The 25,174-nt window shown below is 37.7% G+C and overlaps 2 protein-coding genes across 2 annotated transcripts in view; one reads left to right on the top strand and one right to left on the bottom strand.

The window, feature by feature from the left end:
- Nucleotides 1-5,939, bottom strand: part of LOC126354974 (enkurin) — a 97,832-nt gene extending 91,893 nt beyond the window's left edge. Inside the window, exon 1 of the mRNA XM_050005060.1 lies at nt 5,533-5,939. Within this exon, the coding sequence (XP_049861017.1) occupies nt 5,533-5,618 (86 nt within the window). The 5' untranslated portion in view covers nt 5,619-5,939. The remainder of the gene's footprint in view (nt 1-5,532) is intronic.
- A 51-nt stretch (nt 5,940-5,990) lies between these two features.
- Nucleotides 5,991-24,538, top strand: LOC126354976 (FAU ubiquitin-like and ribosomal protein S30). The gene is made up of 4 exons (XM_050005061.1): nt 5,991-6,088; nt 6,392-6,472; nt 20,835-21,029; nt 24,278-24,538. The coding sequence occupies exons 2-4, from the start codon at nt 6,395-6,397 to the stop codon at nt 24,401-24,403; spliced, it is 399 nt and encodes a 132-aa protein (XP_049861018.1). The 5' UTR covers nt 5,991-6,088; nt 6,392-6,394; the 3' UTR covers nt 24,404-24,538.
- Nucleotides 24,539-25,174: the final 636 nt, after the last annotated feature.

The raw sequence follows: 25,174 nt of genomic DNA, 5'->3' as shown, positions 1-25,174 counted from the left end.
TCATCCTCCTGAGTTGAGCTGCAGATAATTCATGTTTGAAAACTTCCTTAGTAGCTAGCAATAGTTTCTATGAAAAGCATTCCACATGAAGTTTGACAAAATTAAGTGGAATTCTACATCGCTGTATGAAGTTTTAAAAATTAACTCTTATATAGTTACAATGAAAACAGTAATAAAGTAATGAAATGTTGCTTCGTCAACATTTGTAACGTTTTAAGTTACTCATGTGATGACTAGCACTTTTCATAGTTCTGTTGCCGTGTTTTTCACAAAAATGGAAATTAAACTTTAAAAAATAACTAACCCACCACATTACTGACAGATTTTTCTACTATTTCAAGAAGATTTTAAACAATAGACTTTATAAACAATTTGTACAGAACCACATACACAGTAACAAACTTTTTACTTTCAAAAAGAAACAGCAATTGAATTGGTTACAGTTGGCTTAATAGATTATATATTACAACCACTGGGTCGTAAATTGTTATCGTTATGAATATTTTGTGTCTTGTGTATTACTTTAGATTGTTGGAATCATGGTATCTTCTCACAAATATTATGAAATATTGGATCTGCAAATTCATGATACTTCTTTTATGTGCAGGACAGACAGCAAATTCCATCAACTCCATTCCATCGAAATTTGAAGTCACTGGAGAGCCACCAGTCATGATGTACCTTATAGCTCTTCTTTGGGTTCTGTACTGACTTTGAGACACATAAACGATCTCTCACTTGCATATATTTTATAACTAACTACTTGCACAATAGCAGTTAATCATTTTATATCCACAGCTGTAAATTAACATCAAATGTTCATTGTTTGTGGACAACTTCACTATGAAGCTTCAGAGTTCATTACATTCATTGCAACAATCTAATATTTACACCCAACTGATATGTTATCAAGATGCAATATTTATAAAATACTTCATTGTAAATAACAACACAATTAGCAATGAAATAATTAATAGACACATAATAAAGTTCCATTGTCTGTAACCAACTTTCTGTTAGTGGTGTGGTTTATACAACTGATGTTTAATGGAAATATTCGATGGCAATCATGAACATAAAGCTCTCAATATGTGTGAAAAACCAAATTAAAGTTTAAATTGAAGATGATCGTCACAGTCCTTCTCATAAGATTATATCACCTAATGATTTGGGTAGTGGTAATATTTCTGAAAGCTTGCATACAACTGTAAATTTGACATAGCTTGTGTTATAAAACTTTGTGTTTCTGGACAAGGAGCTATTTTGCTACACCACGGCACAAATGGCAATTGAATGGTGACAGCATCCCAAGATTTCTTGAAAAGAAGATTTTGGCTTTACAGGTTCAATCAACCTCTTTTCCTCTCTCTCTCTCTCTCTCTCTCTCTCTCTCTCTCTCTCTCTCTCTCTCTCTACCTCTCATTTAAAAATAACCTCTATGTTCAATGAAGGTGACATACAGTTATACTAATGGAACTCGATCTTTGCTGTTGTCATTTTTAAAACTTTTTCTTAATTTTTCATAATTGTATGATATATAGTTTATGCAAAAATTCTTACAATATTGTGATATTGTACAACATCAATATTCTGAGGGTAAATTACGATTTTATTTTTATATATAAATTTCATTATGATATAGACAGTGAATATAATTTCGTATTACCTAAAATTAGTTGATTTTAGCTAACAGAACTGTCTTATTGTTTGATAATTTAAGCTATCTATAGAAAAGCACATCAAAAATGGTCTCTTACAAATTTGAAAGGTTTATTCATTTTTGTCATTTTCACTGTACATTCTCCATTACAAATTTTAGGTTACAGTGTTAGTGTTAATTTTTCCAGAAAGACTAGAGTATTCAATATATCATTTTGGGTATGCATAATTTCCACATTCGAAGGTCTAAAGGATTTTTTTTAATTTCTTTGATGGAATGTAAATTTCTGGTTAGCAGTGCAGATATATAAATCTTTGGTGTATTAGTGAACCCTAAAATTCCTCATATTCGTGTAAATATTAAGCATGATATGTTTTATCATTGTGATAGTACACAACAGCAAGTAAAAACAGATACTATATCCTGACTTCTTTTGGCTGCACTACAGGAGGAGGAGAAAAACACAGAACAATGTATTGATTCCCATGAGAAAATGGAAACAGCCTTGTATTATAATGCATTAATAACTATTTAAATCAATATAAAGTATTTGAACAACAGAAGCAAAAAAATATATTCATAATAGGTATAACTGCTCATAAAATAACGGCATCATGATCTTATTTCACAATCAACTTAAGAAATTTTATTGCTGGTGTTAAATATTAGCATGATGACAAAACGAGACCTTTCCCTAACTCGAATTTGTCTGTAATTAATGTTCCAATGTGTTTCCATACTAAAACTTGAATCTAAGTGTAGTAGTAAACTCAAATACTAGAGAAAATATGTCAAATATGACATTGACTTGTTGTAGTAAATGCAGTAGTACAGCATGATAAATTAAATATAACAACAATTGACAATGTGTTGGTGGAAATAATGAATTTCGTAGATTATCTCTTCTAATATCCTTGTTGATGATACTTGATTGGCAAATGCTCTTTAAAAGAATCAAACAAAATGAACTATAACACACAATTTATAATTTAAGGAGAATTAAACTGTCTAAGACGTAAGTATGTACCTCAGACACTACTCTGTTAATGAAGTTTGTAACTTCGAACCTAATATGTGAAACTGAATGAAATTATAATTATTTTCAACTAATATATGATATAAAAAAAGATTTAAGAATTCTTTTAAGATAACATATCGTATCTTCCAACCATATTCAAAGACTCCTGCCCCAAAATGACTGGGTGTTGTGTCATCATCAGCATCATCATCATCATTCATACCCATTATGGTAGGTGGAAGGCAATGGCAAACCACTTCCATTAGGACCTTAACGAGTATGGTGGTTCAGGTCTACCGCATCATTCCCTACACTCTGTTAAGAAGCATGGTACTTCATTTCCATTTTTCCAAGCCTCAATACGGCTTTATGTCCCAATTATCAATAGTTAAAGATGTTCAAAACTTTGTTTCTATTGTTCAGTCCTCTTTCGGATCAAAATTATCTGCTCAAGCCAAGGCATTCAATTCTGTAAACTGCAGAATATTACTGGAGAAAGTGTGGTGTTATGGCATTAGGGATACAAATCTCACCCTCCTCAAATCCTGTCTCAGTAACAGGAAGCAACTTGTAAGCCACAAGGTCAACAGTCACAGTTACTGAATGTCACTAGATGTGCTCTCCAAGGATCAGTCCTTGGGTCACTACTGTTTAAATTATTTATAAATTACCTGCCCAGCAATATACCATGCAAATCTCTGCTTTACACAAATGATACAACTTTCATCAGTTATGGGAATGACGTAAGCGGACTGAAGGAGTAAAGTAAGGATTTCCTCAGATTATCCAATATGTCGATTGAAGCCAGTGGATTAGCTATTAACTATGAAACTGGCATATACCTAGGTACAAAATTTAGTTGGGAGAGTCACATAAACGATATATCTTGAAAAATTTCACGAGTTATGTATCCACTGAAAAAATTATGCACAACTGTTTCTTAGAAATTGCTGATTAACTCCTATTAAACCCGCTTTCACTGACATCTAAGCTATGGTAGTCTTCTACTGAGTAATTTTGTTCAGGGGCCAGGAATATTTTTATTTGGCAGAACAAAGCCATCAGGAGCATCTCTGAGATTCCCAAAAATAATATACTTATAGGTCTTATTTCAAAGAATTACACATAATAATAGCCGTCTCTCTTTTTATGTACTGTTGCCTTTTGTACAAAAAGAAACCTTTGGCACTTACAACTTTAGGCAGTTCATTCATTATCAAAATACTTATCAAGCATTAAAGATAGGCATCCTTATAACTCGAATTTAAAAAAATGGAAGGCAGTTCCGTATATGTAGGATTAAACCTTTAAACACTATACCTGTGCACGTGCATGCTGTCTTTCTAAATATTTTTACAAATGATACCGAAAAACGTGTGAAAAAGAAACCTTTTAACATTCTTGAAGAATTAGAAAACTCTTCAAAAGTAGATCTGAATTGATTAATTATTTATAATATTGTTTCCTTGTATCTTCTTATTGCGTTTTTTGTCCCCTCTGGTAGCTCGTGTTAACCTTTCAGGTCTTAATTTACCATTAACAACACTGGCAAATTTTGGTGTATGCCCTCTGCCCTTTTACTATGTGAAACTTGGTAATTTAACAATGTTTTGATGCATATTTAACTGCCAGTTCTAGAAGAAATCTTTATGCATCAGTTATGTTGTTCTAACATATATGAAGGACTTATTTCAATAGTAATTATTGTTCATATTGACATGCAGAGCCCTAAATTTCAATGAGCGCTGAAAAATCTGCAGTTGAGATTCTAGAAATATTCAAGCATATGGCTTCTTGCTAGAGATGAACCTTTGTTTCTGTTTGTTTGGCTCATTAATTTTAGAAGCATTTAGACAGAAAAGTGGAGGTAATGGACTTGTACCACTATTCGAATAAGCCCTTCATTATGTGTACTTTAATTATATGTTCCACCATAGTGTACATAAGTATGTTTCTTATCATGTCAGTCACACTTTATAGAACCTCTTGTACAGTAATCACGGCACTGATTGCATGCAGATGCATAAAGATGGATGAATAAATAAGTAAATAAATAAGCGGACAAGAGTTTCGCGATAAGTGCGTGGCACAGTTGCACATTCATCGTATAAAAGTCTAAGGTTTTCTTACAAGTAGACCTACATAACTATCATTATCTAATAAATGTCAATATATTACTTGAAGCATTAAGCTAGCAGTGGGAGCCAGATATCAGCCAGATAACGTAACTTAAAGATTTAGCAATACTGTTCAATGTAAGAGGCTTAATTCCAATTTCATTTTGCAAGCACGAGTAGTTTACACCAGTGGAGTAGTAAATTTTTAATAGCGTTGTATTTGAGAAAAAGAGACAACTGCTTTTCATTCGATAATATATACTTTGAACATTCATGATGGCGTATATAGAACACAGTGTGTATGAGAAGAAACAAAATTACTATATTTAGCAAGTACCAGTAGTTTACACCAGAGCAGTAATGAATTTTTAATAGCGTTGTATTTTAGACAAAGATACAACTGCTTTTCATTCGCTAATATATACTTTTGAGCATTTATGATGGCGTCTACAGAACACAGAGCATGATAAGAAACAAAATTAATATTACGATAAAGCAATGAGAAAGGGTGATAGGTTGATTTCGTGGTTACAATAAAGTGAACTAACAACAGCAGACAGACACTATAAGTATAACTGCACCAGGGATATTTTATGAGAACAAGTTCGATCTCTCAATAGAGCTGTAGAAGCCGAAATCATTTTTAAAGCTATTTAATTTCATCTCAGTGCCCAATGTGCCGCTTTCATTAAAATGTTATTCAAATCATTCGGACTTATAATTCAAATCTTGCTTACCGTTCACGCAGAGAGACGTCGAAGTCTACTAGGTTTTCTGCAATATCTGGACGTTTGTGCTTAGCAGATTCTACCAAATGTGGCATAGCTATTCAAAATTATGTACTGGTCTTTTCGTTTTAAAGCCTAATTAATAGTTCAGCCTTAAACAGATCTCCTGAACCTAGCTACTCTAATCAATAGTGTTGTGTTTGGAAGTTCCTTAGCAACGGGAAAATGTCGCGCGTCATTTACTGTTATCCTTGCAGCGTGCTGCAGATTTCCGCTTCTTGCCATCAAAACAGAATACTTTTTACAGTCATAAGAAGTAGCTGTGTATTTTGACTCTCACTACTACAGCATATTAGCAAAACAAGTTTTAAAATAGTTTTATTTGACTACGCACTTTACTGCTCAACCAAAGGGAAATAGTAAATGGTATCCGATGTTATTGGATATACTCTTTGAATAGTCAAAGATATTATACAGTTTCAAGTTCGTGAAATTCCTTTGCCTATCTGTGGTAGTTGATTGTAGTTGTTCAATATTTGTTGTGCAAGTGCAGTTATTTCTTTCGGTAAGAATCAAGTGACTTGAATTAAATTTTGTTTCAGACCTTCACGAAAATCGCGTTTTATTAATAAGTAGTGATGTAATCTGTTCGTTTTCGTTTGGTCGTTCGTTATATTGTACACGTGGGTGAGCGATGTTTATCAGTGATGTTTCGTTGTTCGTTCTATTGGTTAAAACTTAAGTACGATTTTACGTTTCAGCGTGTTTTGTAATGCAAACTGGGTTACAGTTGCAGCTGATGCTCTATCATTATTTATAGGAGTTGAAAAGTTCAGTTTATTTCCTGTAACATATTTTTTGTTAACAGAAAATGATGCAGATTCACATCCGAGGGCAGTCGAATCATGTAATTGACTGCGAAGGAGACGAGTGTGTCGGTCAGATTAAGGTAATTTAGTTAGCGTTCGTGTTGGTTGCTGAAGCTTGGTGACCCATGTACATGTTCAACTTCTCTCTCTCTCTCTCTCTCTCTCTCTCTCTCTCTGTGTGTGTGTGTGTGTGTGTGTGTGTGTGTGTGTGTGTGTGTGTGTGTGTTTTCATAATAATTTTTTTGCACCCAGTAGTTTCAGCAAAAGTCAATATTTAATGTTTGTCACATGTGAGTCAGTGATACCATGTAGGAAGTAACAACATTATTTTGTGAGAATGAGCCATATGTCGTTCAACGTATTAAAAGTGGTCCAGTGATTGCTATTTTTCAGCTAAGACAGATTTTGATATAATGATTTTATCTTGGAACTCTTCCATTTGGTCTCTGTTTGCATAGAAAAACAGTAATATCAGAAATTGGGTCTGCCTTACTGCAGAACACATTGTGATTAAGAAATAAACGAATAACAAGGTGTTTTGTATCAAGGTTTATCCAATTTCTGATATTACAGATTTTGATATGTCTTGTATATTTTGAGGTAGACATGTAAGCCAACAAAAATGATGTGGGAAAACTTAAGCAGACCACACAATAGATATTTGTATGTTTTTGTCTCACAGGGTGTAAGAATCTAGTCATTGGTGTGTTTGTTGCACCACTTGTTAAGGTAGGCACCAGATTTGGCTCCTTCCTTTGATGAGGATCACCTCTCTTGTTGCCACCATCCTGGTGAACTTTGCAAGGAAACTATCCTGTTGTGATGGATCCACATAACTGTTTACTAAGACATGTTTTCTGCAAATGTGTTAAATGACATGCTCAGCTTCCCAATTGCAAAAGCTATTTTGCTTTTATTGTATGGAATGGAGGTTCTGGTGAAAGATTGGTGTCATTGAATCCAATGTCTGTGTTAGGTTGGAAGGTGCTAATGTTGTTAGCACCATAGTTCATGCATTTTGCTACATTTAACACAATTTTATCTTAAAAACAGGAAAAGAAAATTCAGAAAGCCTGTGTAAGATAAGTCTTTTGGTGCAATATACATATTTACTCGTATATCGTAGTATTTTAGCGCCTGCTGTTGCTCACATAGGTTGCAGGGTTCTCTCTCTCTCTTTCTTTTCATTTAATCGAATTTTTATTCTGTTAACAAATTGTAACACCTTAATGTTCTCACGCTAATTAAGGCTATATAAGAATGGTACTTTACAAATGTATTTCCGATCAAACAGTAATTCTGGTAGCTGGAATCCAAAGTTTTTTGTTAATCATGCCTTCGGTGTTCTTGTGGAGATATTTCTTTATATCTGAGAGAAGTGAGAATTTTTATTAAGTTAGCTTTAAAATTTTGTTAATCTAATGAAATATTTTCTTAAAAAATTTCATCCCGTATTGCACTCCCTTGGGGGTTGAATTTCCAGAAACACTGAAAGAATTTTTTTATTTCTAACCGAGAAGTCAGATACCAATTTTCATAGATGTAGCCTTAAAAAACTTTTAGTAGTTACTTATTGTGAATAATAGCTCTCACCTAGTATTTTACACCCTTAGTGATTGAATTCCCAAAAATGCTAAAACATGCATTTTTTAATGTTCTGATTGAGAAACCAAATACCTGTTTTCATAGTTGTAGCTTCAGAATTCCCATAACAGCAATGTACTTCCAAAAAGGTTTCACCCCCTCACGAGCAGTTTCGGACAGTCTCTTTTTTCAATGATGCCTACAGTATAAAATCCACACCTTCTCCAGACTTGAAGTTTCTATTTTTAGTAGTTTGGGCTGGGTGATAACGAGTCATTGAAACAGTCTAAAACCATTTCAACCCTTTATGAGTTGAATTTCCAAAAACAGTGGAGCCTCAAATTTAAATTTTCAGAGGCTTAGCTTTAAAAATAAAAATTTTCATAAAAAATCTCATCCCTATTTCACTCCATCAGGGGGTTCAATTTCCAAACAAACGGACCCCCCCCCCACCCCCACAAGTCAAACACCATTCTTCATATATGGAGCTTTAAGAATACTCTAGTAGTTATTTAATAATGATATATTTTCAAACAAGCTTTCAGCCACTATTTCCCCGCACAGGGTTAAATTTCCAAAACTGCTGGAATACATTGTTCCTGGCCAAGATACAAAACACCAATTTTCATAGGTATAGCTTCAAAATTGCCTTATTTGTGACCCTTTTTAAGAAAGCTCTTCACCCTTCAGGTTGGATTTTTGAAAATTCCTTTTTTTAAATGATGCTTACAGTAAAAGACCCACATTTTCTCCAAATTTCAAGTTTCTGTCCTTAGCAGTTTGGGCTGGGAGTATAGAGATGTACACTTAAAAAAAAAAAAAATGTAAATGGGTAACTTTCACCTGGAAGGTTGTGGTTGGTCTCTGTTTGCAAGCCCAATATGTGTTAATGTCATGAGAATAAATATAATCATTGTAATGACGTATTTTTGCTGAAGTGTTTAAATCCTTTGCAAGATTTTGGCCAGTAGGCCCTGTTGCATCCAGCTAGTCATTTTACATTACATTCATTATGATTAGTATGTTATTATCTGCCTCTGATACAGAATCCAACCCTTAAAAACTGGTATTTATTTGTTCATGAGAAGTACAGAAATGAGAAATTACATCCAGGTAGATAAACTACGATCACTAGCAGCACCTTGTAGCTGAGTGGTCAGTGCAATGGAATGTCATACCTAATGGCCCGGGTTCGATTCCTGGCTGGGTCAGAGATTTTCTCCGCTTAGGGACTGGATGTTGTGTTGTCCTTATCATCGACATCAACTTGAAAGACTTGCACCAAGCGAACGGTTTACCCAACAGGAGGCCCTAGCCACACGGCATTTCCATTTACTAGCAGCAGTGACATGAGAAGCAATGTAAGGGGAATGTCATAAAACATGTATATTGGAGATATTGTAAAAGGGTCTGGTATAGCAGATTGAGAAATAAAAAAGAAAGAAGTGTAACTGGGAAAGATGTGTGTATTTGCTTTAGTGTGTTAGAGGGAAACTGACATGGATAAATGTTATAATTTAACAAAAAGCCAAGTGCTTCAGCTTCTTTAAAGTAACAGGGCATTGAACTTTGGAATGAGTTCAGGGTAGATCATCGGAGGTGGAGAGCCGTAATAGATGAGTTTCAATGTTTTTTGTACTATGGCTGGGCACAGCTCTGGTGATAAGGTAGGTTAATTTTAATGCATGGTACTGGGATGAATGTGGGTGGGGAGGGGGGGGGGAGGCAGTGAAGTCTAGACATACATATGGTAGTCATGGAATTCCTGTTACCACACCTGTTGTGGATTTCAACTAGTGACCTTTGTCTGCCAGCTTGATTGCTTGAATCAAAATATTTTTATGTAATTGGGAAGTCAAATATTTCTCATTATTCTAACCTTATGACCTATAACTATAACCTCATTCAAAACCTATACAAGTGTGAAAGCACTTTCAAGGTGAGGATAACTGTGTGTGTGTGTGTGTGTGTGTGTGTGTGTGTGTGTGTGTGTGTGTGTGTGTGTCATGATTTTTGGTCGTTCTGGTGTTGTTTCTCCACAGTAGTCTGTCTTCTGCAAGCCTCATTATCTACATCTACTGCAACATACACCCATTTGAACATGTTTACTGTATTCATACCTTAGACTCTGTGCACAATTTTTATTGCCATGTTTTCCAGTGGTACCAAATTAATAATTCCTTAATGCCTCTAAGTGTGTCCTATAAACCTATGCCCTGTTTTACTCAGCTTGTGCCACAAATTTCTTTTCTCTCCTATTGGGTTCAGTGACTGCCTCGTTAGCTATGGCATCTACCCATTTAATCTTCAGCATTCTTCTGTAGCATCAAATTTCAATAGCTTGTAGTCTCTTCTTGACTAAACAGCTTATTGTCTATTAGTCCGGTAAAACTGTCAGAATAAAGCCTGTTCCTTGCAAAAGGTGGGGTAGAAGATTTTATTTTTTAACTTGTTCATATTGTTGGAAAGGTTACAAAACCAAGTTTTGCCAACAAAATTTCTCTGGGAAAACTTTCTGCAGTCAAAAAACTTCGAAAATTTCGGACTTTTTTCAGTTTTTCAAAATATGTTTTATTTTCTCCTATCGCTTTAACGTCTGTTTTCTTTTTTAAAGCGCACAAAATTCTCTACAAATTTGATTCTTGCCATTTTTTTCTACTCCCAGCATCAAAGGCGCTACAGTGCACCAAAGAATCGAAATTTTTCAAATTTCGAGCAAAGTGGCAAATTACCTAATTTTTGAACACTGTTATTTCAGTTTCTATTTGTGTAGTATAAACATATTACTCATCATGTTATTCATTGGAATTTACCATCCACTCTGCTGCAGGGCCAGGACAAACAGCATCATATTCAGTAACTACGAACACATTCACGTCGGATTTTGTGAAGTTTATTTATGTTACAATATGTAATACGATTGCATGCAGGTGCAGTACATTTTCTACAGTTGATTGACGTTAATGATCATTTATAAGAAAAAGTATGTAGGAATTGTTCTTTAGTGGACAAAAGCGTATTTATTCTTTGGCGGGCGGAAGGCGATTTATCTCTAGTGATTGTTCACAGCGCGCTGACAGCTGTTAGCACACAACAATAAGGGTCCTACAGTTTGGAGTCGCTTCCATTCAGTATATGTTGTGGTGCTGAAAATGAGTATGTCTGACATGAATTTGTGTTTCATTTGCGAAAAAAACTGTGGTGAGTGGTGGACGCAATGTGAATAAGAAGCCGGCCGTGCAGTTCTAGGCACTTCAGTCTGGAACTGCGTGACCGCTACGGTTGCAGGTTCGAATCCTGCCTCGGGCATGGATGTGTGTGATGTCCTTAGGTTAGTTATATTAAAAACAAAGACTCCAAGACTTACCAAGCGGGAAAGCGCCGGTAGACAGGCATAATAAAATAACACACAAACACGCACACAAAATTCCTAGCTTTCACAACCAACGGTTGCTTCTTCAGGAAAGAGGGATTCCCTCTCCTTCCCTCTTTCCTGAAGAAGCAACCGTTGGTTGTGAAAGCTAGAAATTTTGTGTGCATGTTTGTGTGTTATTTTATTGTGCCTGTCTACCGGCACTTTCCCGCTTGGTAAGTCTTGGAATCTTTGTTTTTAATATATTTTCCCATGTGGAAGTTTCTTTCTATTTTATTTACATCCTTAAGTTAGTTAGGTTTAAATAGTTCTAGGGGACTGATGACCATAGATGTTAAGTCCCATAGTGCTCAGAGCCATTTGGACCATTTGTGAAAAAGAAAAGACTGAGCACACTTATCGATTGTAGTGCTAAATACAGGGAGTCCGTCCACACCCTTTTTTTGAAAACGCTCAGTGAAGTGATATTGCATGAAGCATGCTACAAGAAGTACATTAATGAGAGAATGATAGCAGCTAGCCTTCTACATCCTCAGGAACGAACAGGCATGCTACGTCGGTCGCAGGACAAAGGTCAGCTCAGTTTCAAAGAGAAATGCTTCTTATTTGCAAAAGGGAATTCTGTTGACTTTTTTACCAAGCAGTTAAGGTTGCCATATGCCAAATGAAATTTAGTTTACAAAGTAATGAAATTGGAAGTGCAATCGACAGTATTAGAACAGACTAAACGACGTCGTGATGAATTTTGTCAGCAAGTGATAGAGCGGATTCAAAATGTAAATGATTTGGTTGCTGCACATGGGTGGTACCACAGATTTTGCTGCAGAAAGTTCTTTCACCATGTTTCAGCTACTGGACAGAATCGAGGTTACCGACCTGCTATATTTGCCTACCTGGAAACCAATATGGAAGAATGTCAGTTTTCTATGGACAATCTGTTAGAGCAAATACCCACATCATCTCGTCCTGATATTCGAACTCTCAAGACTCACCTTTTCCAGAAATATGGTGACGCTGTGGTGATAGCTGAAACAGCTTCAAAGCCAGGCACAAGATGCTGACGTTATGATTGTAGCATCTTCCATTTCAAGAACCAAAGATTTTGGAAGTGTTGTCACTGTAGGAGATGATGTTGACCTGCTTTTGCTCATGACCTGTTTCGGGCAAGGCATTGAAAACTTATTTTTCTTAAAGCCAGGAAGAGTAAATGCAGAAGACAAGTGGTTTTCCACTGCATCATACAAATTTGACAGTGAATATATTCTGTTCACTCACGCCTTTAGCAGATTTGATGCAACATCCTCTTTTTTGGTCAAGGAAAAGTTACGTGCTGCAATATTGTTGCGAAAAATGAATACCTAACCTCAGCACTTTGCACATTCAATAAACCACATGTTACCAGTGAAGAAATAACAGCAGGAGAACAGGTTACTATTGCATTGTATAGTGGAGGTGTCAGCAGTTCCCACACACTAGAGCATTTGTGGTACCAGCTATTCGCCAAGTCTGCCACAAAAAGCAAACTAAATCTTGCACATTGCCACCTACACAAGATGCTGCACAACATCATTCGTTGCAGACTTGCCACCAAGTCCAAAGTTGGATGGGAAACTGGAAACCTCCTGAGAAATGGGGCTGGAATCACGGTCCAATGTTCATTATAACGAGCCAAGATCCAGCACCTGAAGCACTTCTTTACATTGTTTCATGCTGAGGCAAGCTGAACTGTGGCGGAATGTGCTCCTGCAGAAAAGCGGGTTTGAAATGTTCAATTTGCAAGAAATGTATTGTGGGTCAACTGTGAAAACGTGCCAAAATTTTTATATGAAGACAGTGAAGATCATGTTATGGAGGATGTTGAGGAAACCGCTGACGAAACCAATGAACTTGCGGAGGCTGACTCACTATTTAAAGAAGAGGTCAATCTGGGATCAACTCTATGTACAGGCCCTGAATTCATAACTCAAGGTATTTCTGGTGACACTGAGGAACCTGGCGCATCAAAACGTTGGAAGTGATGCTCATATCTGTCTCAAGTGCGCTTAAGTGCAATATTACAAGTATTACACACACAGAACTGTCAACATTTTTTAGTAACTCACAATGCATTTTAATTGTAATAAAGCTACTTATTTTTAATGTCAGCTGTGTGGCCTTTATACACAAGAATAATTACCTACCTAATTAGGCTGCCTATTGCACTGATAATAGTTCAGTTTCCTGAGACAATTTATTTTGTGTGTGTGTGTGTGTGTGTGTGTGTGTGTGTGTGTGTGTGTGTGTTTGTGTGCGCGTGCGCGCGCCTCTTAATGATGTATTTTTATATTTATAGTTTTACAAATACCAGGGCTGAGGTGGCCCATAGTGAACTTCAGGTAGTGATGTAAGAATCACAATAGTTGGGTGCCCAGCAATCCTCATGTTACATACAGAAAAATTGAATACCTGAAAGTGAGGTGGTAAATTCCAACATACAGCATGATATATAATGTATTTATACTACACAAACAAACTGAAAAAATAGTGTTCAAAAATAAGGTATCTTGCAACTATGCTCAAAATTTGAAAAATTGGTATTTTTTGACACGCTGTAGTGCCTTTGATACTGGGAGTAGAAAAAAAAATGGTAAGAATAAAATTTGTAGAGAATTTTGTGCTCTTTAAAAAAGAAAATAGACGTTAAAGTGATAGGAGCAAATGAAACATATTTTGAAAAAACTGAAAAAAGTCCGAAATTTTTGAAGTTTTTTGACTGCAGAAAGTTTTCCCCAAGAGAAATTTTGTTGGCAAAACTTGGTTTTGTAACCTTTTCAACAATATGAAAGAGTTAAAAAAATAAAATTTTCTACCCCACCGTTTGCAAGGTATATCTGCAAGTTGACAGGACTATATGCCCACTTCCGTGCAAGGCTACACTCAGAAAAGATAGCTTATAAAAAACCTTCTTCACCCTTACATTTATGGCAATGTGAACAAAGTACTTGAGACTTCTGCTATTGAGTATGAGGTCTGCTTATATTACTTCTGCTTGGTCTGTGTCCTTTATTTTGTATCTGGATAACTAGTGACCTGAAAAGGCAACATCTATTTTTGACGAAATGATGAGACGTAAAGGTTGAAAAGGTTGTCAAGCTACATGCCTGAAGAAGCATCCTAAATGCTTTGAAATTGACATATTAAAAGTATAGTGATTGGGGAGTTTGACAGGGGTATTAGCTTTTGCAAAAACATTCTCCAAAGTGGCCTTTTTCTTCTTTTGGTTGTATTGAAATTATCAACAAATTGTTTCTGTAGAGAAGCAGCAGCATTTGCCCACCAATGAATTTAGTGCTTCTGATTTAAAGCATTTCTCAACATTATTTTCCTTTTCATTCTCAGTTCTGTAGTTAGAAAATCTGGAGAATATTAATTTAGATGTTTTATGGGCTTTCACAGCCATTTGTCCCATATTTGACAAAGTTACAGATAGGACTGACAAGGAACTTACTGTAAAACAGGAAATAAACCTATTCAGGTGTTATGGGAAGATTTGTGGCATCATGGAAATGTTTTCCAGTCACTGTATTGCACTGTAAACTAAATTGGCAGGAGGTCACAAACTTAAACTATAAGCTCCCTGCCTCACGTATTTGTTTCATAGTTTAAGAATTAATTTCTTTGCGTGTTATCGAGTACTTGCATAGTTTAATTCACAAATTTTGAGCGTATTATAGTATTTGAGTGTTGTAACGTCGTGTTTTAGTGTCCATACAGTGTAAATTTGCGTAGTTGTCAGTTATCTATTTGGTTTGAACGGCTTGTGAGATAAGGGAAGAAAAAAATTTTTTGGGATGGATAGGGACTGCACCTGTTGTGTACGGATTCAGGAGGAATTGGCCACTGTCTGTAAACAGCTGGAAGCTGTGTTGGCCATGGTAGACAGGCTCCAGGCTTTTGACCTGGGCCACGGTGACATTGGAACACCTGAGGCGAACGCTTTGGCGCCTCTGGAACCTTTAGCATCGCCTGGGATCTCTGATGCTACTGCGCCCTCGGATTTGGACATACCTGCTGGTCGGTGATTGGCAATCCGTGGCGGGGTCGCGAATCCCTGGGCGGAAGGTGAAAGTTGGTGCTGGCCCCAGGGCTATACCTATATGCCTCCATAACAGGTTTGAGGTACTGCCCAGTGCTGAAAGTACTTCTGAGCCAGGAAAGGCGGCCTCACCTGTTGCGGCAGTGGCCGGTCTTCCGGAGAGGTCCAGACAGGCACAGAGAGTTTGATTGCTTGTCATTGTGAGATCCAGTGTTAGGCGGGTGATGGAGCCCTTTAGGGATATGGCAGCTAAGGATGGGAAGGAAGCCAATATGCACTCCATGTGCATACTGGGGGACTCAGCCAAGATGTGGAAAGGGTCCTTCCGGATGCCATGAAGGGTACAGGATGCAGCCAACTGCAGGTGGTGGCTCATGTCGGCACTAATGATGTGTGTCGCTATGGATCAGAAGAGATTCTCTCTGGTTTCTGGCAGCTGTCTGAGTTGGTGAAGACTGCCAGTCTTGCTAGTGAGAAGAAGGCAGAGTGCAACATTGTCGACAGGACAGATCGCTGACCATTGGTACAGAGCCAAGTGGAGGGCCTGAATCAGAGGCTCAGGCGGTTCTGCTACCATGTAGGCTGCAGATTCCTCGACTTGCGCCATATGGTGGTGGGGTTTCGGATTCCGCTAAATAGGTCAGGTGTCCATTACACACAGGAGGTGCTACAAGAGTAGCTGGGGCTGTGTGGCATGGGCTGGGCGGTTTTTTAGGTTAGACAGTCCATGGAAAGATCAAAAAGGGCTCCAGTCTCAAAGGTTACAGGGCAAAGAAACGACGAGAATCGATCAAGCAACAGTCGGTGTTGCCGTAGCTGTGTTGGAAAAGTACCAGAGCTTCAAGCACTGACAGAAAGCTGGCTAAAGCCGGAGGTAAATTGTGCCGAAATTTATACCTAGGTGCAAACCGTGTTCAGAAAGGATAAATTAAAGAAAGTAGGTGGTGTGTTTGTGTCTGGTGGTGGTAGGTTATCTTGTAGTGAAGTTGCAATAGATAGTTCCTGCGAGTTACTATGTGTAGAGGTTTTACTAAACAGCCATACCAAAATAATAATTGGCACCTTCTACCGACATCTCCCCCCTCCCGACTCGGATGATACAATAGCTGAATGGTTCAAAGAAAAATTTAATCTTATTACAAATAAGCATTATAATTGGTGGAGACTTCAATCTACCCTCAACTTTTTGGCGAAAGTACACGTTCAAAGCCGGTGGTAGACAGAAAACGTCTTCCGAAATTGTACTAAATGCTTTTTCTGAGAATTACTTTGAACAATTAGTTCATGAGCGCACACGAATTGTAAATGGTTTGCGAGAACACTCTCGACCTCTTAGCCACAGATAATCCTGATCTAATAGAACACGTCATGACAGATACAGGGATCAGTGAATGCAAGGTCATTCTCCTTGACAGCCTTGTTAAGTAATGCGGTCTTGGTGGACACGCCAGAAGACATGGCTCAGGTTTTAGTTGAACACTTTTTTACTGTCACTACATCATCCAGACAAGCTCCTGCTTTTCAGGTGTTCACTAGGACTGCGGAGATGAGGAAGCTCAGTTTCTTCTCACACATTAGGAAGTCTGCAACCTTCCATTCCCCATGTGGAACTGGAATCAGATTTGTCTGCAGCCAGACACACAGCTCCAGGACCTGATGAGGTCCGTTATGCCATGTTTAGTCGTCTGTGCCCTTAAGTGAAAGGACAGCTTCTTTCTTGTTTTAATCAGATCTGGTTTGATGGACAGTACCCCACAACTTGGAAGGAGGCCATATTAATTTCATTCTGGGAACCAGGAAAGGACTGAAGTGCCCCCAGTTACCGGACTGTAGCCCTTACCAGTTGTACAGGTAAGACTCTTGAGCTCTCGAATCCCAAGTTTACTTGAGCTGCTCCCAGTGTGGTTTCAGGCACTACCGTTCCACCCTTGACAACTTAATTCTACTGGAGGTGGTGATACAGAAGTCTTTACGCCAAAACCTTTTCGTTTGTTTTTTTACCTCGAAAAAGCATACAACATTAATTGGAGATACAACATGTACGGGGACTATGAGGATGTCTACAATTTCTTAACTAATCCTTTCTCAAGGACCCGTTGTTGATATTGCATTGGCAATGCCTTGTCTTCACTGCTTTGTTCAAGAGGTTGGGCTCCCCAGAGGCATTGTCCTCAGTGTCATATTGTTTGCCATCATCATGAATGGCATTTCCTCTGCAGTCAGGAGCTCTGAAAAATGCTGTTCGTTTGTGGATGACTGTGCAATCTTGTACTTTTCCTCTGATCTTGCGACAATAAGGCAGCTACAACTGACCATTATGAGGTTGGAAACCTGGACCAGGACAACTGTTTTTTGGTTCTTACCAGAGAAGACTACATGTGTCAGTTTTAACCATGCTCAAGCTTTAACCATCCAGTGCTCACAATGTTGGACAATATTTTACATTTTCAAGGAACTGTGTGCTTTTTGGGTGTATTATTTGACTCAAAATTAACTTATCTCCACACTTGAAAGATCTTCGAACAAAGGGCTTCCAGTCATTGAATATTTTGAAATGCCTTAGCGGGGTCCCCCCCCCTGCGGTTTTATTAGGTATTTGTTCGAGCCTGTTTAGGCTATGGCAGTGTGGTCTACAGATAAGCCTGTACTTCCTACCTCAAGATTTTAGATGCTGTCCACCATGGGGCAGTCTGATATCGACTGGAGACTTTTGGACCAACCCAGTTCAGAGTCTCTGTGCAGAGGCTGGTGAACTGCCAGTTGGCTCGACAGGCACTGAAAATCTAGGCATCACCACACTCATTAGCATATAGTGCAGTGTCGCACCTTTGAATGGCTGTTCAGGAATTGGTCCCATGCAACCAAGCCATTTGGGATAAGTGCTATAGACTGTCTCAAGGATCTGCATCTATCAGACATCACAATACAGTGCCAGGGATGGAAATCCTTGTGCTTTGGTGTCTTCAGAGGCCCAACGTGATTTTAAGCTTGACACAGTAGAAGAAAACTTGTACTGCATTTTTTTCCTATGTTGTTTTTGTCCATTTTAAGTACATACCAGTTTTGTTGTTTATACAGATGGATCCTAGCAAGAAGCAGTCCTCAGTTCTGCATTTTTTTAAAGTGCTTCTTCCAGAACAATTTACAAATTATGATGCGGAAATATGGCATTCTGATGGCACTGGAGAGTTGTTGCAGACATCACTCTACCAGGTTTCTTGTCTGTTCAGACTTACTTAGTGTACTACAAGCACTTCACCAATTGTATCCAGTAGACCATTTGACTCCTTACTGTGCTTCCAACACCATGGCAAGGAGGACACATTTTGCTGGGTACCTGGCCAGAATGACTTACAGGGAAACATGGCTGACAAAGCCGCCAAGGAAGCTGTCCATTGATGTCCCATCTCGTTGCACACCATCATGTTACTTTCTGACAGACTGAATGGTTTCAGGTGATAGAAAACAAACTGCAGTCAATCAAATCGACCACACAGGCATGGCGGACTTCATGTCAGTCTCGCCACTGGAAGGAGGTTCTGCTTACCAGACTGCACATCTGACAGCCTTTTAACATAGGGCTCCCTCCTTCGGTGGGAGGATTCACCACTCTGTGAAGTTTGTGATGTGCCACTTTCAATTCAGCATATTTTAGCAATGCGTGTAATATATATTGATATTAGGGCAGCCCACAGTCTAGATGGAGATCTGCCCACCATCCCCCACTGATACTGCTTCCATTGTTGCAAGAGTGGTGAAATTTTGCGAACTGTCAAGCCTCATCCCTAAGCTGGTTGGAAAGGGAGGCAGACTTTAATTCTTTACAAACAGCTCCAAATGTGGGGACAGCCTTCGTCCCCACCCATGAGATTGGCATGCTGACTTTTCGTCAGGCTGCTGAGGACCATGATATTTCGTGCCCCTCACCTGAAATAATCACATCATTCCGGAAGTCACAGTGTATCAACACAAGTGTGCATCTATGCTTGGGGACCATATCCTTCGCTGCAAGCAGCATGTTTTTCTTCAGCACAATGGCATCTACCAGCAAGGCATAGCACAATGCTGCACAACTCACAGTATACATGCATGGTTTGAAGAGCAATAGATGAGTTTAGTTTATTCCTCTTTCTAAGAAACTCCCTGGATTTAAACCCAATCAAGAATCAATGGGATCATCTTGATCAGGCAGTTTGTGTCAGTCCACAACTGAGAGACCTAGTGCAGCTGACCACAGCACAAGACTTGGCATTGCTTCACATCGCTGTCAGTATCTTCAAGAATCTTTTGGACTCTCTTCCTGCTGGTCTCACAGAAGTCCACAGTGCAGAAGGTGGTTGTACGGGCTTTTGACAGAATGGTCACATTAATGTGACTGGACATTGCAAGTTGCTAGGTCATTTGTACAGTCTTGTGTTGTGTCCCATGGTGTATATCTTATACCCACTATTCTACTGCCCAGAATTGTTGTGGCACTGAGTGCACTGATACATTGTTGCGTTTGTGTGATTTTTATTTTCCAAACACATTCATACAGACATTGTCTTTCCAAACTGGGCTTTCAGCCGTGCAATATCACTGTTTTTCATAAAATAATTAATCTGGATACAGTTCACTATGAAATAGTCTCTATTAGGTATTTATACTTTTTTTGCATTTTGAGACAGAATTAGCACATATATTTGCACGTATCGCAATATATGAATTTTTCTTGTCCGTGTAGATAACTTTGTGATATAGCCAATAAATCGTGGGAGTAATAAGTCATTTCCCAGACTTGAAGCCGATGTGAGAAATCATCCTGATCTAATTTCTAACAACTACAGTTCTGTTAATTTGTGCCTTAACTTTTACCACACTTGTGAAAGGTTCCTGCCATGATCAGAATGTAACAATATTATAAGAAGGTAAGTTGCCACTTAAAGAGCATCTCTGCTGTATGGTGAGTGGTAACTTGCCTTCTCATAATATTGGTGCATCACATCCTGGCTTTCATAATTAGACTTACACAACAGTTTGTGTAAATGAAGGACTGCATTAATATGTTGGCCTTCAGCTAACGTGCAAATTGCCATTATAGGGAAACAAGCAGATTCTGGTTTGATATTTACCTGCACCCACAAATGACAGTGGAAAATATTGGTAGTAGTAAAAGTAACAATTCTCAACATAATTGACGTACTGAGTGTCGGCATATTAGTGAGACTGACACAAACTTTCAGACAACTTCTGTTTTTAGAAGTTATATAGCGCGCGCGCGCACACACACACACACACACACACACACACACACACACACACACACACACACACAAAATCAATGGTAACACAGATCAGTAAGTAAATATAAGTAACACATCTTTTTCCTTATTTACGTGAGGCTGTCATAATTTCATATTCTTTTTTGCAGGAGCGTGTGTGTCACCTGGAAGGTGCTGACGATGTGGATTCAGCAAGTTTGTACTGTGCAGGAGCTCCAGTTGCAGATGATGTTCTAGTGTCTGCACTATCTTGTCTTGAATTAGACTTCACTGTGAGCCTCAAGGGAGGAAAGGTTCATGGATCACTAGCTCGAGCTGGAAAGGTCAAGGGTCAGACCCCAAAGGTTTGTGTTCTTTTTCAAGGAATAAGAAGTTAGCTGCGTAAGGAGACTTTGTTTTTAGTCATGTTCTGTTTGTTTAATGTGTAATATATGTGAAAGTGAAAGTTCTGTCCGGTGGCTATGTATCAAATTGTTTTCAGGAAGTACAACACAGAGTAATGCTGATAAAAACACTTAAAATAGAACACAACACCCTTAGCATGTTTAGAGTTTGTGGAAATTAGTATGAAGAGGGAGGAGCTGAATGAATGGTATATAGCATAGCAAGCACTCAGGTCTCTTGAAAGTGATGTAGAGATTGCACAGTAACTGTATTCTGGACTTTCCCATTAATCTGTTTTGCCAGTTTGGTGGTTGTGATGAGAAATTTCCATTGCTTTGGTGTAAAATTTACTACTGGCGGGACTGAGACAGGTGGTAGTGGATAGATGAATTTGGCAAGTATTATACTGCAGAATGGTTTCATGGGACAGATTGTCAATGTGTCAAAGAGTTGGTAGCTCTAGTCCTGATGAGAGTGAAAGAGACAACTGTAAAAAGTTACATAGTTTAATTTGAAGTGAGGCAATTTGGAAATAAGATTTTAGTCAGTCAGTCAGACAAGTATCTTGTGGATGTTATATTAGTGTTGGTATGGTATTTTAAAGTATCCACGAAGTACATTACATTTTGGAATTAAAAATACATAAAGTATTGGATTTTTTATTGTATACAGATGAAAGCCACACTTAAATACTACTTTTCTACATAGTTGCCATTTAAATTAAGGCACTTATCGTAGTGATGGACGAACTTGGAAATTTCTTTGTAAAATTTGGTCGCCTGCGCCTTCAACCACCTCTTCTTGAAGCTGTGCGTCGTCATCAAAACGTTGCATAGGCAACCACTTCTTCATTGCTAGGAATAAGTGGAAGTCGCTCGGTGCCAGGTCGGGACTGTACAGCAGATGAGGAAACACCTCCCACTTAGAAGATTCGAGAACTTCACAAGTGGCATTAGCCGTGTGGGCCCGGGTGTTGTCGTGAATCAGCAAGATCTTTGATTCCAACTTTCCTCTGCACTTGTTTTGTATTGCTCTTCTGAAGTTATGCAGAGTTTGGCAATACCTTTGAGAGTTTATTGTAGTGCCTCTTTCCAGGGAATCCACAAAAATCACACCTTTTCTGTCCCAAAAGATAGTCGCCACGTGGTTGAAGGCGCAGACGGCCGAATTTTACGACGAAGGAATTTCCAATCTCGTCCATCGCTACAATAAGTGCCTTAATTTAAATCGCAACTATGTAGAAAAGTAGTATTTAAGTGTGGCTTTCATTTGTATATAATAAAAAATTCCAATACTTTATTTATTTTTAATTCCAAAATGTAATGTACTTTGTGGATAGCCCTCGTATATAGTAATCCTGGGAGAATTTCCTGTTGAGGCCCTCGGTGTGGGTAGCACTGGGTGATAAGTGATACAGACTTTATTCAATTGATTTTCTTAGACCGCCAGAGACCCTAGTGCAGTGTTGGCATGTAAACCATGTGAGTGACAGAAGTGTTTGGCAGTCACTTACCTGTAATGCTACTTCAAAAAGACCCTTTGTAGATTTGATGCTGGAATAGTAGTGTTCTTCAACACAGCATTGCGAGCTTCAGTGCTTATTCATATACTTAGTTTTTAATGCCCGTAAAGGACACAAATGTAAGATGCTTCCATTTCATATCGGACTGAAATAACCAAATGAATTGTAGTCACTGATCACTATTTGACAGCTGTGGAATCTGCACCAAAAAGTTTACTTTCTATTGTTGTTATCCTTCTTAAACCTGATTTGGTGCCACACTACCCTGAAATTCAGTTGTGGTGGCAGGCTGAAGTGTAGTGTATCTCAAGGGCTAGATTACATTGGGTGATGATAATTTGGTTGAGAGTTGGTAAAACCAGTGAATGTCAATACAGAATAGATTGTAGTAACACATTTATCAGTAACAGGAACAGGTCTCTAAATTTGCATAACAATCAACACATTTTTCCTAGTAAAATCTAAAGTGCATGGTGAATTCAGGAAACCTATATAATACCCTGGACAAGACTGATGGGTATTTTGGTACATATCATTTAGGATTCTTTCCCCTACTTCTTGTGATTAAGAAAGGAACATCAAGTATATAGAAGGCAATGTTAGGACAAAGATTTTCCTTGCTGTGTTGTGGGTGTGACTTTGTTGATTTTCGAAGTATTCTGGAAAAAAATGCAAGTTCTGTAATCTAATTTGGCATCCACAAATGCTAGTTGATATTACATATTGTACTAGTTAATGTAAATTCAATGGAACTGCTTTAATGGTATTTCAGATGAAATTCTTGACAAAAAGTTATCTTTTAAAAGTAAACCCAGATTATGTAATTTTCATATGAATTAAGTGTAATTTTTATTAAATCCTATATACTTTCTTCTTAGTTATTGCATAATAACCTAACTTTCGTTATACCTTGCCAATTCCAGAACCTGTGCCAACATTGATAAAATTTTGAATAGCTTCCAAACATCCTACATTTCAAAATCAAAGACAACAGTCATGTGGATTGTTTTAATATCTTTAAAATTTATTTACAGTGCAGTGTGCACAAACTCAGTAAAAGTGAGAAATAGTTTAATTGTGGGGTTATCAGCAACCTATGCATTTATTTATCTTTAAATGAAATGAGCAGTGACATATGTAAATTGTATTTAAATAAAGGAATTAATGAGATAAAAAATCTACTCACCAAGCAGTAGCAGGAGAAAACACACACAAAAGGAAATGTTCAAACTTTTAGAGCCATTGGTCCCTTCTCTTGGTAGAAGGTTTGAAAGGTAGGGAAGAGGGATGAAGGAAAAGGGCAGGTGAGGTTTATGAAACGGTGAGAGATATGTAAAAACCATCTGGAACTCCCAAGACAGGGTAGACTTACCAAACAGGAAGAGAAGGAAAGTATTTCCTTATCATCCTGTCCAGTATGTATCATCCAACATGGTCTTCTGGGTGTTTTTTTTTTAACTTCCCCCATTTTGTAATCCTTGCAAGTCATTTTCCTTCATCACTCTTCCTTCCCTTCAACCCTTCTGCCAGGAGGAGGAGACATTGGGTTCAAAATTGCACACATTTCCACTTTTTGTGTGTTTTCTCCTGCTGCCACTTAGTGAATAGATTTTTTAATCTGTTGAATTATATTTTTAAAAATTATTTGTATCATTATGTTATAATGAGATGTTCATTTAACAACAGGTAGAGAAACAAGAAAAGAAGAAGAAGAAAACTGGAAGAGCGAAGAGACGAATCCAGTACAACCGTCGATTTGTGAACATTGTCCAGACATTTGGCCGTAGGAAGGGGCCCAATTCTAATTCATAAGCTGTAAATGCAGTTTACTGTGCTTTATTTTGAATGGTCCATGAGTGGTGATTGACTTAAAATTGAATGTCTCCTATTTTGAAAAATGTTCTTCTTCAATAATGTACAGAAAGTGAAATAAATGTGGGTCATTTATTTTTGTTTATTCATTCAGTTTCTCCAAAACATGATGAATTCAACTTATTAATGTTTGCTGCATTGTTATAAAATTAATAGCAAAGAACTACAAAAATTTTGTAAAGTCAGTGTTAATATTAAATATTCAAGAAAATTTATCGTACAAAATATCACATTGAGAATTGGCTGTAGTCACTAATATGTGGACTACAGGTAAATCAACTTGCTTAAGAAAATAATGACTCCAAGCTTGACTTTATTTTTTATGCTTAAAATGTGCAAGTTAATGTGATCATATTCTCTCTTAAAAACAGAAGTGAGAAGGAAGACACATTGAGCTTGAGAGATTCCCAGTTAGACTATCCAACTTGGAATTTCAGTATTGTCTTCTTTCTATGACTTATACACAAGGATTATAAATATTGCAAATGGGAGGACTACAGTTATTTCATAGTACTGGGTCCTTCTGCAAGTATGATCGCATCAGTACCTGCTAAATTATGAAACTAGGTGTCAAGTTCTTTGTTACTACTGTTATGTTCCTCATATCTAATGAGCTTATACAGAAAAATTCTAAGCTCTGTATACATTGCACAGGTAACACACAACAAAAGGAAAATCTAAGTGTTCGTTGCAGAGTACATTTCAGTTACC

This window comes from Schistocerca gregaria, chromosome 3 (genome assembly GCF_023897955.1).
Source record: "Schistocerca gregaria isolate iqSchGreg1 chromosome 3, iqSchGreg1.2, whole genome shotgun sequence".
NCBI classification, from domain to species: Eukaryota; Metazoa; Arthropoda; class Insecta; order Orthoptera; family Acrididae; genus Schistocerca; species Schistocerca gregaria.
Note: the sequence above shows the minus strand (reverse complement) of the source record. Positions and strands in the feature narration are given on the sequence as shown.

What these genes read in the sequence shown, in the direction of transcription:
- LOC126354976 (XM_050005061.1), top strand. Translation starts at nt 6,395, where the DNA reads ATGATGCAGATTCACATCCGAGGGCAGTCGAATCATGTAATTGACTGC. An exon ending in AGTGTGTCGGTCAGATTAAG is followed by an intron (nt 6,473 to 20,834) that starts GTAATTTAGTTA and finishes TCTTTTTTGCAG; the next exon opens with GAGCGTGTGTGTCACCTGGA. An exon ending in TCAAGGGTCAGACCCCAAAG is followed by an intron (nt 21,030 to 24,277) that starts GTTTGTGTTCTT and finishes ATTTAACAACAG; the next exon opens with GTAGAGAAACAAGAAAAGAA.